The sequence below is a fragment of the Equus asinus genome, chromosome 29 (genome assembly GCF_041296235.1).
Source record: "Equus asinus isolate D_3611 breed Donkey chromosome 29, EquAss-T2T_v2, whole genome shotgun sequence".
Classification (NCBI taxonomy): domain Eukaryota; kingdom Metazoa; phylum Chordata; class Mammalia; order Perissodactyla; family Equidae; genus Equus; species Equus asinus.
The window spans coordinates 22,795,201-22,812,769 of NC_091818.1; the positions used below are offsets into that span (position 1 = coordinate 22,795,201).

At 39.6% G+C, this 17,569-nt stretch overlaps 1 protein-coding gene across 4 annotated transcripts in view; it reads right to left on the reverse strand.

Moving 5' to 3' along the window:
• APBB1IP (amyloid beta precursor protein binding family B member 1 interacting protein) overlaps nt 1–17,569 on the reverse strand; it is a 102,275-nt gene that overhangs the window by 46,155 nt on the left and 38,551 nt on the right. For all 4 annotated transcript variants that reach the window (XM_070501336.1, XM_070501334.1, XM_070501337.1 and 1 more), the window contains 5 exons: nt 16,461–16,548; nt 13,102–13,394; nt 10,531–10,608; nt 4,179–4,338; nt 2,695–2,816 (listed from right to left, as the gene is read on the reverse strand). In XM_070501336.1, the coding sequence (XP_070357437.1) occupies nt 2,695–2,816; nt 4,179–4,338; nt 10,531–10,608; nt 13,102–13,394; nt 16,461–16,548 (741 nt within the window). The remainder of the gene's footprint in view (nt 1–2,694; nt 2,817–4,178; nt 4,339–10,530; nt 10,609–13,101; nt 13,395–16,460; nt 16,549–17,569) is intronic.

Sequence of the window (17,569 nt, forward strand, 5' to 3'; positions counted from 1 at the left end):
TTTTTAAGAACATATTATTATCTAGATAGAGTAGCTTCCCTCTATGATAGAGTAGCTTACAGTTAGACCAAAGCACCACAAAAACAGCTAGAAAAGCTAGATTAAAAAAAAAATCTGTGTAAAGGCTTTGGAGAGCTGCAGAGGAAGCCAAGACTCAAGGGGCCAAAATCCAAGAGAGAAAGGAACCACCAAGAGGAGCTCAGACATTCTGAGAGCCACCTTTCCCTGCAGGGCACTTGTTGATTCTTGGCCTGAGGTGAGAAGCTGAGGATGGGGCAGAGGACTTGAACCGACACTTAACAAAAATGGGTATTCAAATGGATAATAAACATTTGAGAAGGTACTCAAATCATTGGCAACAGGGAAAGCTGCAAGTAAAACCACGGGAGATACCGCTACACACCTACACAGAATAGCTAAACTTAAAAAAAATGACAACATCAAGGGCTGGCGAGGATCTGGAGCAACAGGAATTCTCATACAACACTAATGGGAGGGCAAATCATAGCATCACTTTGGAAAACTGCTTGGCAGTATCCCCTACAGCTAAATACAGTCATGTGCCACGTGATGATGTTTCAGTCAATGACGGACTGCATATTTGACGGTGGTATCAGAAGGTTAGTACCATAGAGCCTAGGTGTGCAGTAGGCTATACTATCTAGGTCTGTGTAAGGACACTCTGTGATGTTCGCACGACAAAATCACCTAACAATGCATCACCCAGGACGTATCCCAGTCATTAAGTGATGCATGACTGTCTATGGATACCCTGTGATCCAATAACTGCACTTGTAGGTATCTATGCAAGAAAAAAGTCTACATATGTTCAACGAAAGATGTGTATGAGAATGTTCCCAACAGCATTACTTGTTGAAGCCCCAAACTAGGAACAAATCAAACGTCCATCAATAGTATGACGGATACACATATTTTGGTATAGTCGCACAATGGTATACTAAGCTGAAGTGAAAAAGAATAAACTACTGCTGTATGTAACAACATGAATGAAAGTTGGGTGGAAAAAAAGGCTAAACACAAAAGAGTCCTGCAATATGATTCCATTTTATATAAGGTTCAAAAAGAGGAAAAGGCGATAGAAGTCAGAATTGTAATGCAGTTAACGGCTGGAAAGGGGCATGAGGGAGTCTGCTGGAGGACTGCTAATGCTCTATATCTTGATGCAAGAGGTAGTTAAATGGGTATGTTCACTTTGTGAAAATCCATAGAGTGTACAGTTATGTTTTGTGCACTAATTCATTAGATATGGTGGCAAACTGCAGATATCCACTAATACGCACTCTTCTCTTCCTCCTCTTAGTTATATAATAGTATAGCCATGTTGTACAATTCCCGGGCACCATTTTTATAGACTCAGTGTGAAAGCTGCCTTGTGGAGGAGCTGTACAAAGTGCTGACTCGGAATATAACTACCCCATTTTACCTGTGCCTAAGGTTGTTCAGCTAGAGATTGCATTTCTCAGATTCTCTTGCAGCTCAAAACCACTATGTGACTGAGTTCTGGCCAATGGGATGAAAGCAGAAGCAACAGTGCCATTTCCAGGTCTTTCCTTAAGGAGTCTGGCTGTGCACTGCCCTGGCTCTTTCCTCCCTTCCTTAGGACTGGAAAAATCACCAAGTGGAAAAGCTGCCTTGGATCCAGAGATGGAAGTCACGTGTGGAGGATGGCAGAGCCTACCAGACCTGCAGACCTTAGTCTCGATTGGTATGTAAGAAAGAAACAAGCATCTAGCTGGTTTGAGCCACTGATTTAAGGGGTCTCTTTGTTACAGCAGCTTAGATGGTACCCTAACAAATATAGGCATTAAAGCATGATATTGAACGAAGTTATATTTCAAAACTGTACTTTTGTTGCTTGGTATTTGTCACAAACAATAGCATTTAATTGCTTTGTTATCAGTCTGCCACCATACAACCTAGAGAACTCTAGAGAAAAGCACAGTACAGGGGAGAGAGCATTTTCTCATGAGGAGCTGCTCTAGGGTATCCTTCTAATTCTGCCTCAAGTGATACAGGTTTTGGCTTTTTTTACCTGTATAATATAAAGGTGTCTGGATGTCCCCAAGGATCTCATCCGTGTCTAACATTCTGTGACTCTCCTAAAACGATGTAATGACCCTCACACAATTACAGTTGGCTGGAGGCCACAGTGGGAAAAGCTCTACACTTCAGTGCCATCCTTGTACACATGACTTGAAGGAAGCTTTTTCAAATACGGACAGCAATGCCTTTTATTATGTCAACTGTCAGTAAAAGTAAATCACAATAAATTGCACATTTTCCAGGCGCTCCTTTCAGTTGTCCCAGAATCATTAAGCACCCAATGTGAACAGCAAAGAAAAGAGCGTATTTAAAATATGAAGCGTTAGGGACTCACAGTGCATCAAGGTATATTGGCTTAATGTAGCCAAACAGAAATAAGGACTGGATTATTTCAATAGATAGATATGTTTTGGATGCTGAATCAAAAGAAACAACATAGATCCTTTTCTTTCTGAATCCTTCAAGGGGCCCTTAGTTTACATATGGCCTAAGAGTTGAGTTTGTGTTTATTCGAAAGGAATACATTTGTGATATTCTGTGAGATAATAAATAATGTGGTTAGTACCGAAGTGACTTATTAAGACAATCATCCACGCTTTACATGGCTTAACAATATAAAAGTTACCTTACCTGGGGGTTTTTAAATACAGCATATTTTTCCTCTTTCTCCAAAAATACCACTTTATTTTCTGTGTCTCTTGTCCAGTCTGATAAGACTTCAACAACATTTTCATGGTCTTCAAAAAACCTTTCTGATGAAACAAGAAAAAAGCATTCTTTCAGAACCAAGATATCAGGGTTTCCAAAAGAGAAATAGCCTAGTATTGAGTCAAAAACCATGCTTCATACTTCTCATCGGTTTCTAGAAATTCCTAATTCTTATATGATGTCACATTATAACATTCCTATTATGTTGATTCTTCAGTGTCAGGTCTTCAACCTATTTTCCATAAAAAAATATGGCAGATGAACCTACAACATAGTGATAGCGATCAGCCATTGCCCTTTTTTCTTATTGGCTTTTTTTTTTTTTTTTTTTTTGCTGAAGATTTGCCCTGAGCTAACATCTGTGCCAATCTTCCTCTATTTTGTATGTGGGTTGCTGCAAAAGCACGGCTGACAAGTGGTGTAGGTCTGCACCTGGGATCTGAACCCAGGAACCCTGGCCGCTGAAGCAGAGCCCGCTGAACTTACCCACTACGCCATGAGGCCAGCCCTTTTATTAGCATTTTTGACTTCAAATAGTCCCTGGTGGGCATAAACATACTACCTGTAAGGAGAATAACTAAGCAATGGTTGGTTAAACAACTTGGAATGAAATCGTGAGAACTGTGATGAGTAGACTCTAAAAAGCTAAAAACAACATATGAATATCAGAACTAAACCTAAACAGAAAGGAAAGCTTTCATTTCTCTATTTGACTCAGAGAGTTGAAGAAAACTTCAGGAGGTTATTTCATTGTAGATCATTTCCTTTAGAAAAAATTTCCACCGAAAGCTTCTAAAACAGGCAATTCTGTATTCCAGCAAGCTCTCCTGGGAGACAACTGTACTGTGAGAGGTATTAAGAAGGAGATATAACAGAGTACATCTTCAGTTGCTTTTTCTCTTGTTATTTTATTCCATAAATTTCTACCAACTGTCCTCTGCTCTTTGGGACTGAGCCTCCTCAGCTAGACAAAGTGTCAGACATTAGGCGAGTGGGGAGGAAGGACAGGGAAATGAACATTGATGTGAGGCAGAGTTACACTAGAGTTTAAAGAACTAAATTCTAAACAGATATTAGCTGACAGATACCCAGGCCCTTCCACAATCTGCTCAGATTACTGAACGTGCAGTAGGAAGCATCATCCTGTCACTTTCTTTCCCTTAGGGAACCACTAGAGAAGTGGCAATAACAATGCTTACACCCCCAAGGTCTGGCCACCTGCTACCATCTGACCCTGTTCCCCGCAAAGAAATGAAGAGGCAAACACTGAATCTGACAGAGGGAAATGATGTATGGGAAGTCTTGATAGACTTGAGCCAAACTCTTCCTAATAATAGACCAAAACACATAATAAAGCAAATCCACAGGTTTTCGAAGTACAGCCTATTGCTGGGGATGGGACTTACCGATTTGCAGTTCTGGGTATATTTCATAAAGACACCAGTCTATGTTGCAGTCACAATGGGTTTTCTCAAAAAGGTTGTCTAGAATGTCTCGAGCCAACTGCCGCTCATCCACCATCAGTGACTTCGTGCTGTTATCATTCATGTGCACCTTCACAACAAGCTGAGGACAAAGCCATGGGCAACCAGTCAATTTCAGCAACTGGAGAAGGCCACTAAGAGGAAACTTTCAAAGCTGCTATTGCTTTTGCAAATTTAAGCAGGAATGTGCCCTGAAACTTACTCAGTATGAATTCACTCATATGCTGAGCACTTGTTCGAGGTGCTAGGAATACAGAGGTGGAGAAACCAATAAACAAAAATGGAAACATACAATGAGCAAAGTCCTTGCCCAGCTTTCAGAGACTCTGCCTTCTGATGGGGGAGACAGAAAACAAACAAACAGAACCAAAGCAGCTCTGACTTCCTGCTTTCCTGACATCAGTCAGTGACTTGTTCTGGTTCACCCAGGAGCCACACCCATAGAAAGCCATGCCTGCATCTTTCTAAGAAATTTTTCTCTTTTGCTTAGCAGGAGTTGGGTCCCATTTCATGCAACTCAAGAGTTCTAAGACACAGGTCAGACCACGTTGGTTCACCGACAATTCTTTGACGGTCTGGAGTGCACAGCAACACAACGTCATGGAGGCGCCTTACTGAGAGGCAGGTTATGTCACAGCAGAACACGTTTGAGATTAGAGGTGGATTAAGTGACATGAATGTAGACTGAGAAACACGTATTATGGGGGCATGCAGGCAAATTAGTGATTGAACTGACTTTTCACCCTATCTGTAAAAATCCTACTGCACTGAGTTCACAATCAAATTGGTAGTTATTCCAAATCCGGAGCGTTTGATGGGAGCAGAATTGGCTCATATTCAATCAGGCCATAGGATATTGCCGGCTTTTCCCAGATAAACCTGTCAAAGTTATTAAAGCTTCTGATCCCCCAACAGAGATCATGATTCTGATACAATATAACAGAATGAATTCCTGAAGTAATGCAGCGAGGGTTTGGATTTTCCTTGACACCTGTGCATTTGTAGCATATCTTTAATTACAGTAATTGTTATTTGTGAGTGCTACAGGTTATAGTGGTGTCAGGTAATCAGTCTTCAGAAGGAACAGTGGAAATGTGCCCACTAAGCCCCAATTTATTACATATGTATGATCAAGAGAAGATTTCCCACAACTCCTCTGGGAACATGCATGGTACTATTTAATTCTTTACCAAGATCACTGATCCTACCCAATTAAGTAAGAATTAGCTCTAGTCACAGTCAACCAAGTTGACAACCAACAGAGTCACCACACACGAAGGAGGTGCTTAGATGAGAGTGATGCTGCCATTCCCTTTCCAGACAATCACCACCTGACCTCCAGCCCGCAGTACCCACTACACGCAACTACTCTGCACCACCAACAGAGAATTCCTGGAAACCACACTGTCAGCCTGACTACCTGATACTCTTGCTTAAATTTCTATTCTAACTTGAGAAGAGAAGTATGAGATAGCTAAAGACAAGTTCTGCCTATTCTCTTTGCCTAGGGTTGGTCCTGGTTACTAACAAATGAGACTTAATCACTATTTAAAAAGAGATTACAAGGGCTGGTCTGGTGGCATAGAGGTTTGGTTTGCGTGCTCCACTTCAGCGGCTCACGGTTTGTGGGTTCGGATCCTGGGCGTGGACCTCACACTGCTCATCAAGCCATGCTGTGGCCGTGTCCCACATGCAAAATAGGAGAAGATTGACACAAATGTTAGCTGGGGGCCAATCTTCCTCAAGCAAAACGAGGAAGGCTGCCAGCAGATGTTAGCTCAGGGAGAATCTTCCTCATCCAAAGAAAAATAGTGATTACATGGACTCGAGAGAAAGGCCACACAATTGGTAGCATTTCTTCTTTCCCCAAAGTTTGAGTTTGGTTCTGAGCAGCTGGGAAACTGCTGCTCCCACTTCCACCTAATCTGATCTTGAAAACACTCTGTAGTTAGAGTGAAGATGCAGTTCCTGTGGATTGTTATGCAGTTACTGACAGCACCCAGAGGGTGTGGGTGTGATAGAAATCTGGACCACAAGTTGAAGCGCTCGTAGTATCTAGTCTTTTCCAACACAAGCACACTCGAGAGTCAAAATGGAGACATCAGGGCAATAACAGTGCATTTCCTCCTCCTGGGATCATCCAAATTAGACCCTTATTGCAGGCTTGTTTAAAGAATACTTTTTTCCATGAAAACTTGTAGCCTGGAAACCTCTAGTTGGATATTTGCTTTCCTTTTCATGTTTGTCTTTTGATGTATTTAAAATGATAGGCCCAAGTACCACAATGTCAGAGATACGGCCATCTGACCTGAGAAATGAGGCATGGAGGGTTGCATGAAAAAACAGGAATTCCTCAGATAGCAGTCTTCCCTATGACTTATTTTCTGTGGAAGGCTTGCCCGCTGCTCTCTGCTGAGAATTATTGTTATAAAGTAGCTACATGTCCTAAGAAATACTACTAACGTTAGGACCTTGAAAACTTAATTTTCCTGATGGAAAAATTAATGATGTTTGACCACATTTCATTCCTGCTTAGGAATTCTTGAGAAAATAAAACAAACGTTGGTGGTTTCTTTGCTTTCATAGAGGGAATAAAAACCAAACCACATAATTTGACAATCATGAAAGGTTTTTTTGTTTTTGGCAGAAAGTCCAAACTAAATTTAATCCACATGTAGTTATGAGTCTCCACATTTATAACATTTAGAAAATAAAACAACCAAAAGAAGGCTGGTGATTTTTAGCAAGAAGAAATCACATTTACTCGTCTTCACAGTTTCTATCACATTTCCAAGTCGAAGATACTTCTCCACCAACACATAACATGACTAAATTACAGTTATGCGGTTTACCAGTTAAGTACTTTGCATATCTAAACATATGCATAGATTTGCATATCTATATGATATAGGGTAAAAAGATTAAAAAATGAAAAAACTTCCTCTTTCTAATCCATTATAGTAAAGATTTTATAGTTTTTATAGTTCCTTCTTTTTCTTTTGCAAGCTGTTAAATACAAGAATATCCCAGCCCGAAATCATTTATACCGTCTTTTTGCTTCTACAATAAAATTTACAAATGGAATTGCTGTCCTGTGTCACAGAGCTTTAAAACAAGCAAACAAATAAAATTAACAAGTCTAAATCTGTTTTCAGTTCCAAAAGCTTTGTCCTACAATCTGTGTACATCATCCATAATCCAAAATGATGTCCACACCCCATAGAACACTTGAGAGCAAAGGGCATCATCTAGACTTGATTTCCATCTTTTTGAAAAACTTGTTATAGATTACCTATGAGTACTTCTTAGTTACTTTACTAATGTACGGGCATGTCTCAGTTCTTTTCTTAATGTTCTGTGCCACACAGGCTTTTGTTTTAAGAAATAATGTTTGGAGTGTCTGAAATCAGAACAAACAACTTGGCTTCTTCATCTTCTTTCCTTTCCCACTGATCAGAGGGCCTTCTGTTTTGCATCTTCTGTCTTGACTCAAGGCAGGCTGTGCTTTGTGTCTACTGTCAGGATTCACCTCAGCTCAATTACAGCAGAGTGCTCTCACTTTCTGATACGCCACAGGAAACAGTTGTCATCTCCTCCCGGTGCTCATCATCTCCAGTTGAAGCAAAAAGACTGAATATGCTAGTCATTCTACCTTTTTTGTCTAAGAATCACCTTCTCTTTTTATTTTCCCTCTGAAAATATATCCAATGTGGCCCCCATCTTATAAACAATGCAAGGGTTTAAAATAGTTTAATTATGAATTTAATTTTTACTCATTTTCTTTTGCCTTTTTCTCTCCAGAGGTAAAGTCAGTGGCTCAGTGCAGCCCACCTTCACCGGCCATCCATTTGTAACTCAATTCAACACACACAGTGTATCTGCCTCCGGGTATTATGGGAGTGCGGGCTGCAGACCCCGTCACCTTGCTCTCACTCCTTCCCCTACAAGCCATTTTCCACAAAACAGCCAGTATGATCCTTAAAAACCATGAATTACCCCTTGTTAAAAACCATCAAATGGCTTCCCAATGCACTTTGAATATTTTCCAAACTCCTCCTTCAGCCCGTGAGAACTTGTGGCTGGGCCTGCCTCTCTGACCTCAACCCCTCACATTGTTCCTCTTACTCAATGGCTCACTGAGTGTGGGCCACACAGCCTCTGCCCGGCCTCTCCCCGCTACGCCCACAGACAGCCGGCTTCCTCTTGCCGCTGAGGTGTTTGTTCAAAGGGCTGCCTCCTCAGAGAGGCCTCCCCGATCACAGGCTCAATCTGAGAATCGCTTGGGCCTCTTCTATCAGTTCTCCCTGCTTTATTTTCTTCATAGGCCTTATCTCCCTGTCTAGAATTTAATCCTACACAAGCACGGACCTTATCTGACATGTTCACCTCTGTATATCCCTAACACCTGTTCTACAACATGGGGATGCATCAGTGAAGAAAACACAAAAACCCCTGGAGGAGCTGCTGTGGTGTGTGTGTGGGGGGGGGGGGGGTGTAGGTAACAAATACTGTGAACAAGTGAAGTGGACGGTATGTTGGATGGTTACAAAAAGTGAGGAGACAAAGAAAGCAGGGAGGGCTGGGGAGTATCGGGGTGTGTGTGTGTGTACAGTGTCAGATAGGGAAGACTCACCGAGCAGGTGACCAGATCTAGAGGAGGAACAGAGAGAACGCACGGCAATCTGGGGGAAGAGCTTTCAAGGCAGGGGGACTGCAAAACACAAAGGTCCCGAGGCAAGAGCCTGCCTGGAACGGTGGTGAGACCAGGTAGTTAGAGCGGGGTGAGGGAGGGAGGAAGAGCGGGTAGATAGCGGACAGCCAGATCATATAGGGCTTTAGGCCGTTGTGCGGATTTGGGCTTTACTGTGTGAGATGGGGCGCCACTGGGGGCCTCTGAGCAGAGGAGGGACAAGAAGAGAGGATGGGAACTGGAGCATGCGAGGAGATGCAGGTTACGGGAGAGTGATTGGACTCGGGGCGCTTGGGCTGCACCGAGGGTCCAGGCTGAGTAGGGGGAGGGCTGAATTTAACCAGGGTTTGACAGAGTTGAGTACAAGCAGAGAGAGGGCAAGGCAGCCGAGGACATATGATTTCAATAGTTGACCATGGCATTTAATCACATGTAGAGAACAGGGAAGAATAATGGTAAAGAAGTTCATGCATTTTTGGAATGAATGGAACCAGACTGATCTGGGGAGACTCTTATAGGTGAACCTTAAAAGTCTGGTCCAGGGATAGTCAAGGAATATCTATTGAATATCAATCAATAGGTATCAAACATCCTCATCCAAGGGACCATGGGAGGTGCTGTGGGAACATAAAGTCTAATGCCCTGTATGAAAAGAACAATTCTCCCAATTATATATGAAAAGCTCGTAATGAGTATCAGAGATGGTCTACGCTTCAGGAGTTGAAATAACACTGTTTCATCTTTCCCTTAATCTACCAAGCTAACTATTATTAACAAAACTACATTAGTGTGCACTTCTAATGAGGTTAAATACAGGTGTTTCTGTTATAATACAATATATATGTTTCTGAAAAACCTACGCTCTATAAAAAACACACAATAAAATTACAGGCTTATTGGGAAAACAGAGTTGGGGATGGTCACTCGAAACCTATGCAACTTTGAAACCAGAGCACTAGCCAAACACCATTTGGTACCTCGGGAGATAATCAGGCATCCAGGGCAGGCAATGGGGCTAGAGGCTGCCACAGGGGATATGAAAAACGCACAAAAGCAAGAGTGAAAGTGCTGAGACGGAGGTGAGGCCAATGAAGCTGAGCTCTGACACAGTTAAGACAGGAACAGAAGGTGGTGCCACCCGCTATTAGCCAAGAGCTGAGCAGAGAACAGGAGAAGGAACCCTCAAGGCAGGGAGCCCTGGGGGTACAGACTTGTTTTAAAACATCTTAAAATAGAGCTGAAAGGGCCCTGCCTGTGTTGCGGCCAAGCCAGTGGCCTTTTCCTTTGTTGTTGAAGGTTAAAATTCTACTTTCGCTATTCCAGCTCCCAGGAAAAATTATGTGTAAACCAACCAAAAATCATATATAAGCCAAGGAAACTTCCACATTTATACTAACATAGGTCGCCTATTCATCAATCACAAATGAGCTAACTGATGTCACAGAAAGAATAACCACATAATTTATCTTTGTCCTTAAATTTTAAAAAAGTACAACTATTTGGAAAGCATGAGATTTTAATATCCTTAAGTAGAATAAAACGTCATTAATTTAACTTCTCCATGCAAAAGTGATTCCAGTTTACCTTCTTAACCTTGGCCTCCTTCAGTTTTTCCAGCGCTAGCTTAATTTTATCAGCCTTGGCTGCTGCTTCTTGCTCTTCCTGGAAAATGGCAAGACATTCAACACACTCCATTACATATCAGCGAGTAAGTCCTCATGCCATCGCTAGTGTCTTAGTTACTTTGTGTTAACAGAAGGCTCTATTATAGGGCACGAAATTTCACATCGATTTTTCAGAATTTAAGTGACTGTAACAAAAATCTTCAACCCAGAGATAGAGAAGGCGGTCACCCTTTATATTTTTAGCAACAGTAACTTAAAAGATGAAAACGATGATTCTAACAGAGCTTCACATATTTTGTCCACAAAAATCTCTGCTTGGCTCAAAACTGGGGGCTAACCCGAGGAATCTATAGGTGGATCTTAAGGGATTTGAGCACTTCCTGAAATTTTATGCATTCTTTTGGACCAGCATGCATTTTCTGGGATTCCTAGTCTTTATTCAATTCCTAAAGGGGTCTTTAACTCACCCAAAGTTAAGGCTTAGACTTGAACTTAAACTTATAATTCACCATAAGCAGGCAGAAAAGAGAGTGAAACATTTTATGAGCTCTTTGATTTTTGCAAATTAATATTCTGAGAACAGGATGATTAAGGCTCTCCTACCTATTTATATCGATGAGGAAACGAGCTGTTCTAGTTACATTGTGATTACTTGAAAGTGGACATATATCTTCTCATAGCAGTGGTTCTTAAGTTGTTTTTGAGCCACAAACCCTCTAGGAATATGTTGAAGGCGATGAAGCCCATAAAGCTTCACATGGGCGTTCAACTTTCCTTATACTTTCAGGGAATCGTCGCCTCCTTGACATCTCCAAGAACCCTATATTGAGAGCCTCTGCTTGTCAGAATGGCTATCATCCAAAGACAAGAGATAACAAGTGTTGGCATCAAGGGAACCGTGGTGCACTCTTGGTGGGAATGTAAATCGGTGCAGCCACTATGGAAAACAGTATGCAGGTTCTTCAAAAAATTAAAAATAGAATTACCATATGACCCAACAATCCCACTTCTAAGTGTTTATCCAAAGGAAATGAAATCACTATTTTGAAGACATCTGCACTCCTATGTCACTGCAGCATCATTCACAATAGCCAAGATGTGGAACAATCTAAGTGTCCGTTCATGGATGAACGGATAAAGAAAATGTGGTGTATATATAAATATAATGTAATGGAATATTATTTATCTATGAGAAAGAAGGAAATCCTGTCATTGCAACAATATAGATGAACTCTGAGGGTATTATGCTATGTGAGCTAAGTCAGGCAGAGAAGGACAAATACTGTATGATCTCACTTATATGTGGAATCTAAAAAAGCTGAACTCATAGAAATAGAGAGTAGAATGGTGGTTTTCAGGGGTTGAGGGATGGGGCAAATGGGGAGATATTGGTCAAAGGGTACAAGCCTCCAGTTATAAGATGAATAAGTTCCAGGGATCTAATGTACAGCACGGTGACTGCAGTTAACAACACCGTAAGTCGCTAAGAGAGTAGATCCTAAAAGTTCTCACCACACACCTAGACAAAAGGTAATTATGTGAGGTGACGGAAGTGTTAACTAACCTTATTGTGATAATCATTTCACAATATACTTGTATCAAATCATACATTTATACCTGAAACTCACACAATATTATACGTCAATTATATTTCAATAAAGCTGGAAAGAAAGAGAGCCTCTGCTCTATATGGATCACCAATTTTCAAATGATGTTACTAGAATATATACACAACAGAGCAATGAGTGTGACCTAATATTTGATTTATATGTAATATTTATTCACTCAAAAGGCATCATAGGAACTTTCAGGGTTACTAGGGTCATTTTTATAAATCCCGATCATCATCATATACCATAAATGTGGAAGCCACAGGAAATGGAGCTGGGTTCTTACTCTAAAATATTTTTTAAATGGCTCATTCTAAGAAAAATCCTTAAAAGTGCTGTTTTTACTTTTAAGAGAGACATAAGTTAACATCCCAAATATTGACCATATGAACTTTCCAGTTGTTTGTTTTCCCAGTATTCAGAAATGTATTAAGATCAATCACTCATCACCTGCCTGACCCAAAACACCCCTCCCCAGCTAGCCCTACTGAACAGGGCTGCCAAATTCAGCAAAATTCCATGTAGTTGAATTCAGAAATACGTAAGGAATGCCTTCTATTCATTTATGTACCGGGCTAGGACCAGAGACCCAGAAATGTATAAATCAGTTCCCCAGTTCATACCAAATTAATAAAACATTACCCCCAAAAGGTTGAGTATTATCAGAGAGTGCTGCATACAAATACAGATTTCAGCCAAACTATAAAAATTCCTGAAAATGACGTGTTCTTTATACACACTTATGGGCCTTGTTTATGGAGGACTCTGACTTTGCAATGAACATACTTGGTACCCTTGTTTTTTACTATCTCAGAGCTTTGGCTATAAAAACACATGAATATAACTGACCTTTGAAGAAAGTCATAGATCATGGGTAGCAGAGATCAAGGGTCCTGCCTTCTCTGGCCCCACACACTTACCTGAGAGAGAGGTTCAGGAGGCGGTGGTGGCAGAGGCAGGTCTAACATGGGATCAGCTGGTGGAGGCGGTAACTCGTCCCCATATTGGCTAGTACTCATTATAGCCATATCTGCTCCATAACCAAGAGAGGCTGCACCACTGAAATTTGATTTTTCCAGAGATGCCGAATGAAGCTGATCCTGAGAGGACTCTCTCTGTGCCTGGATTGTCCTCTGCTCAGCTTCACTTATGTCAGCTACCAGATCTGCCATGAGAGCATCTAAATCTTGGTCTTCCAGTGCATTTAAGGACTCTGATGGGGAAAATCACATTAATGATCAAAACAATGATTTGTACCTGGAAAAACTGAAAGAAGATCAATTTTAAGAGTAATATTTGAATACTGTTTGCGAGGGGCTAGGGGTTGCAGGAAATAGGGAGGGGTTGGTAAAAGGGTACAAACTTTCAGTTGTAAGATGAATAAGGTCAAAGGATCTAGTGTATAACATGGAGACAATACTTGATAACACTGCATCATATAATTGACATTTGCTGAGAGAGTAGAGCTTAAACATTCTCACACACAAAAAGGTAAATGTGTGAGGGGATGGATGTGCTAAGTAACTTGACAGGGCGGATCCTTTCACAGTGTGTATGCATATCGAATCATCACCTTGTACCATTTAAATATCTTACAATTTTATTTGTCAATTAAATCTCAATAAAGCTGGAAAAAAATTCCCTCTTCTCCCTCAAAAAAAGAAAAGGAGAAAAACGTGTTTCTTCCATTGAGGGACCTCACAGCCCAGCTATAAAGTCAAATCTGAGCACGTAATAAGCTTCCTAAGTAGGGAATTCTTTTAAATTGTGGTGCAAGATCTTAGAGTTTTAGAAAAATAGAGGAAGCGAGATGATGGAAACAGATGGAAAGTTCTCCCCGGGCCTTTGGAGGGCAAAGAGAGTACCACTGATAAATATATTTGGAAGAAAGTGGGTCTCAACCCACTGGGGTTTTCTAGGCCTTGAGACTTTGGGGTGAGGATAGAGCTTCTGTAGGCACGGCACCCAACTACAGGAGCCCTCACATTCAAAGGAAGAGCAATTAAGGATAAATAACAGGAAGTAAAGCACTAAGGGGGTTGAGGAGTAGAAAGTAATTTGTTAAAATTGGGATTAACTGGTGAAGCCTTCATAAGACAATGAGCTGGGAGTTGACTTTATAGGAAAGGGCTGACGTGGATTTTCAGAGTGAGGGTGAGGGAGTGTAGTTCACATGAGAATTTCTTCCATGTCTGAGATTACTGCAGAGATCCGACACGTGGTCCTGAAAGATGATTAGACTGTGTGGCACGAAGGGAGTGGTGTCGGTGAGCAGTGTTAGCAAGGCGCTTGGATGATCAGGCATTCATCAGATGGCGAATGTAATGAACAAAGGATGGGCAGCATGGGCATGACCATGAGGAAGAGAATTCCAGCTGCTATGTGTAGGATGAACTGGATGGAGGAAATGGGAGCAGTGGAAATGGAGCCTATTCAAGTCATAAGCATACAGCTTTGTGAAATATTTTATTGCCAAACATCATCATAATAAACACCACATAGCATATTACATTAATGCTAACAGTCGTAGTGTGTAGCACTTGGACTAAAATTTGGATCTCTTAACTGTTTAAAAAGGGCTTATTTTCTTCTAAGCCATTTTGCATATAATTAATTTAAATTAATCTAAAGTTTTTCAGAAAAAAATGTCTGTAGAACAAATGAAGCATGTTTATAATTTCCTAATGTTATCAATGGCATCATGACTGTTGACATATAAGCAAATGCCTTCAATCCTTTATAAAAAATTTTAGGGACAAAATTTCCATAGTGGTACTTATATTAACAATTTCCAAAGCAAATTATAATCCTAAATATTTCAATATGGAATTGAGTAATATGAAACTGGAGAATAAGATATAAATGGATTCTGTCCTGAAGTTTGTCACTAACTCTCTGAATGACTTCGGGTGAAATATTTTTAACTCATTTCAGCAGTGTTTTAGGTACAGACAGAAAAAATCTATTCCTATTCTAATTCTCCATAAATTTAATTTTCAGTACACATCAGTACTTTTTTATGGTCTTGTCTTATTTGCAAATTGTGCCACATGTATACATCTCGTCTCCTTAATGACATGAGTTTCTTGTTGTACTTTAACATTACTAAGTTCATATATTGCTGGGTTTCTTTGTGTCTGTCATCTTCAGCAATCTTTTGATCCTAGGTACTGAGTGCTTAGAAAGCATTAGTTGAGTTGACTACAACTGAAGTACTGATTACGTTTTAATTTTAATTAAATTGATTAAAGCACTCAGCTGTTACAAGTGTGGTGACGCGAATCTCAGTGTTCATACACACAAGCCTCTATTATCTATTAATGTCATAATTTTACAAAAGTGTATTGCTTTTTCGAAACTTCAAGAATGTTAGCATCATTCAACATTACGATGGAAACGACCGAGAGGAACAATATACGTACACGGCAAATAGAAAAGAGGGTGAGAAAAGAGAAAATCAGAAGAGATGTACTATGACTTATAAAGATAGAGGCATTGGCACCTAAGGATTTATCGAAAAAATTACTGAAAATGACAGAAAAAAGGAGACAGTGAATGACAGAAATAAAACTTGGAACTCTGGATTTCAGTAACTAGCCTTCTCTATTATTTTGTTTTCCATTCTTTTGGTAGGCATTGCAAGTTTTTGGGAAATCTTTTTGAAGAGTTGCAATGCATTCTCATTAATTTGGAAGTAATTCATTCAAGATTCATTGTAATGTGAATAGCACATGGGCTAAAGACTGTCTCTGCACTAAATAGAAAGTGAGATTTTTGTTAATAAAATGATGTGACAATCTCAGGAGAATGAAAACATATAAAAATAGAACAAATACATTATATTATATATTAATTATATGTATATAAATACATTGTATTTGGAAGCATCCATCCATATATTATCAATCACCATGAAATGGACAGTTCATTATCATCCTTGAATGGACATTTCCTTATTAATATTTTCTTATACTACTGTTCGTTATTACTCTAAGGGCTTAGCAATAAGAAGAAATTCCCTTTACTTCTTTAAAAAATAAGATAGTTTTGAGACTTTACGCAAATGCAGGATAGTGTTCCCTCTCATTATAGGTAAAAACACCTTCTTGTCCTCTCAATTCAGTCCAAACACAACACAATCTGAAATCTAGGAGGTTAAAAATTATACTTATCATGCTGTCCGGGTTCCTTTAATTTTGCTTTCAAATTATAGTTCCATACAGAGTATAGTCATCACTATGATTTCAAACGACTGAAGAAGAGAAATGATGATGCTTACCATTTAAATCCTTAAACCCCACACTAAAGTTAAATTCAGCTCTCGGCGGTTTAGGGTCCGGAGGAGGAAGAGTGTCGACTCCTAAACTCTGTGGAAAGAGATCCCCGTCCCCGAATGTTATTGACGATACAAACGCTTTTGCAGTGCATTTTAATGATTAAGTGAAAAATCGTTTATCATTTACACATTTTCACTCTAAATATGCTCTTTAAAAACTATTCTTACTTAAAAATGTTTCACAGGAGTTTTTTCCCCTACAGGAAATTACAACTTAAAAGTTAATCTAGAAGGTATGTTTGAAACAAAACAGTTCAACTGAGAATGATCAGAATGAGATAGCTAAGTTAATTTTTATAAACAATAGGAAAATTTCCTGTAATGATGCATTTGTGACACATACAGCACACACAGTTCTATGAAGACTTAGGCAATGACATCAAAGAAAAGGAAGGTTTAGTAATTTGGAAGACAAACGTTGTTTCAGGATGCAATCCGCCATTACACAGTGAAATGTTATGCTGTTACTCTTATCTAATAAAACTCTTGAGAAAAGAAATTGACAGAATAAGTTACTAATTTTGTAAATGCTACTTTTTAAATTGAAAGAGTGTTGCATCAACTATGAGTTATATTACATATATAATTTAAATTTTCAGAAATATTTTTATGTCTATAGTTTGAGAAGTGATTTCACCTGGTCCTAAACAAGGATGTTTTCATGACAGTGAGTGCATCCTTTTATGTTGATTTGATTTGGTAGAGAATATCCTGGTTCATGTCTTAAATTTATGAAGGAAACCAATCACTATATGTTTGAGAATAAATTAATGAGATATAATCAGTAATAAATACTAGGGAAAAAGAGACCATTCATCAAGAAGAAGTTACAAAAAATTAACGCAAGCAAGTTAGAATCAAGGATAAAATGTAGGGAAAAGTGACTGCAACCCCAGAATTCATTCTAAAAAACAAATGAGCATGCAGAAATTACCAAGAAAAGGGGAAGTGGGTGAATGAAGTATGGGGAAAATACTAGAACAAAAAATTTAGTGAAAGTATGAAGAAATTTCTTAATGACTTCACTTTTTAACATTACATCAAGAAGTCTA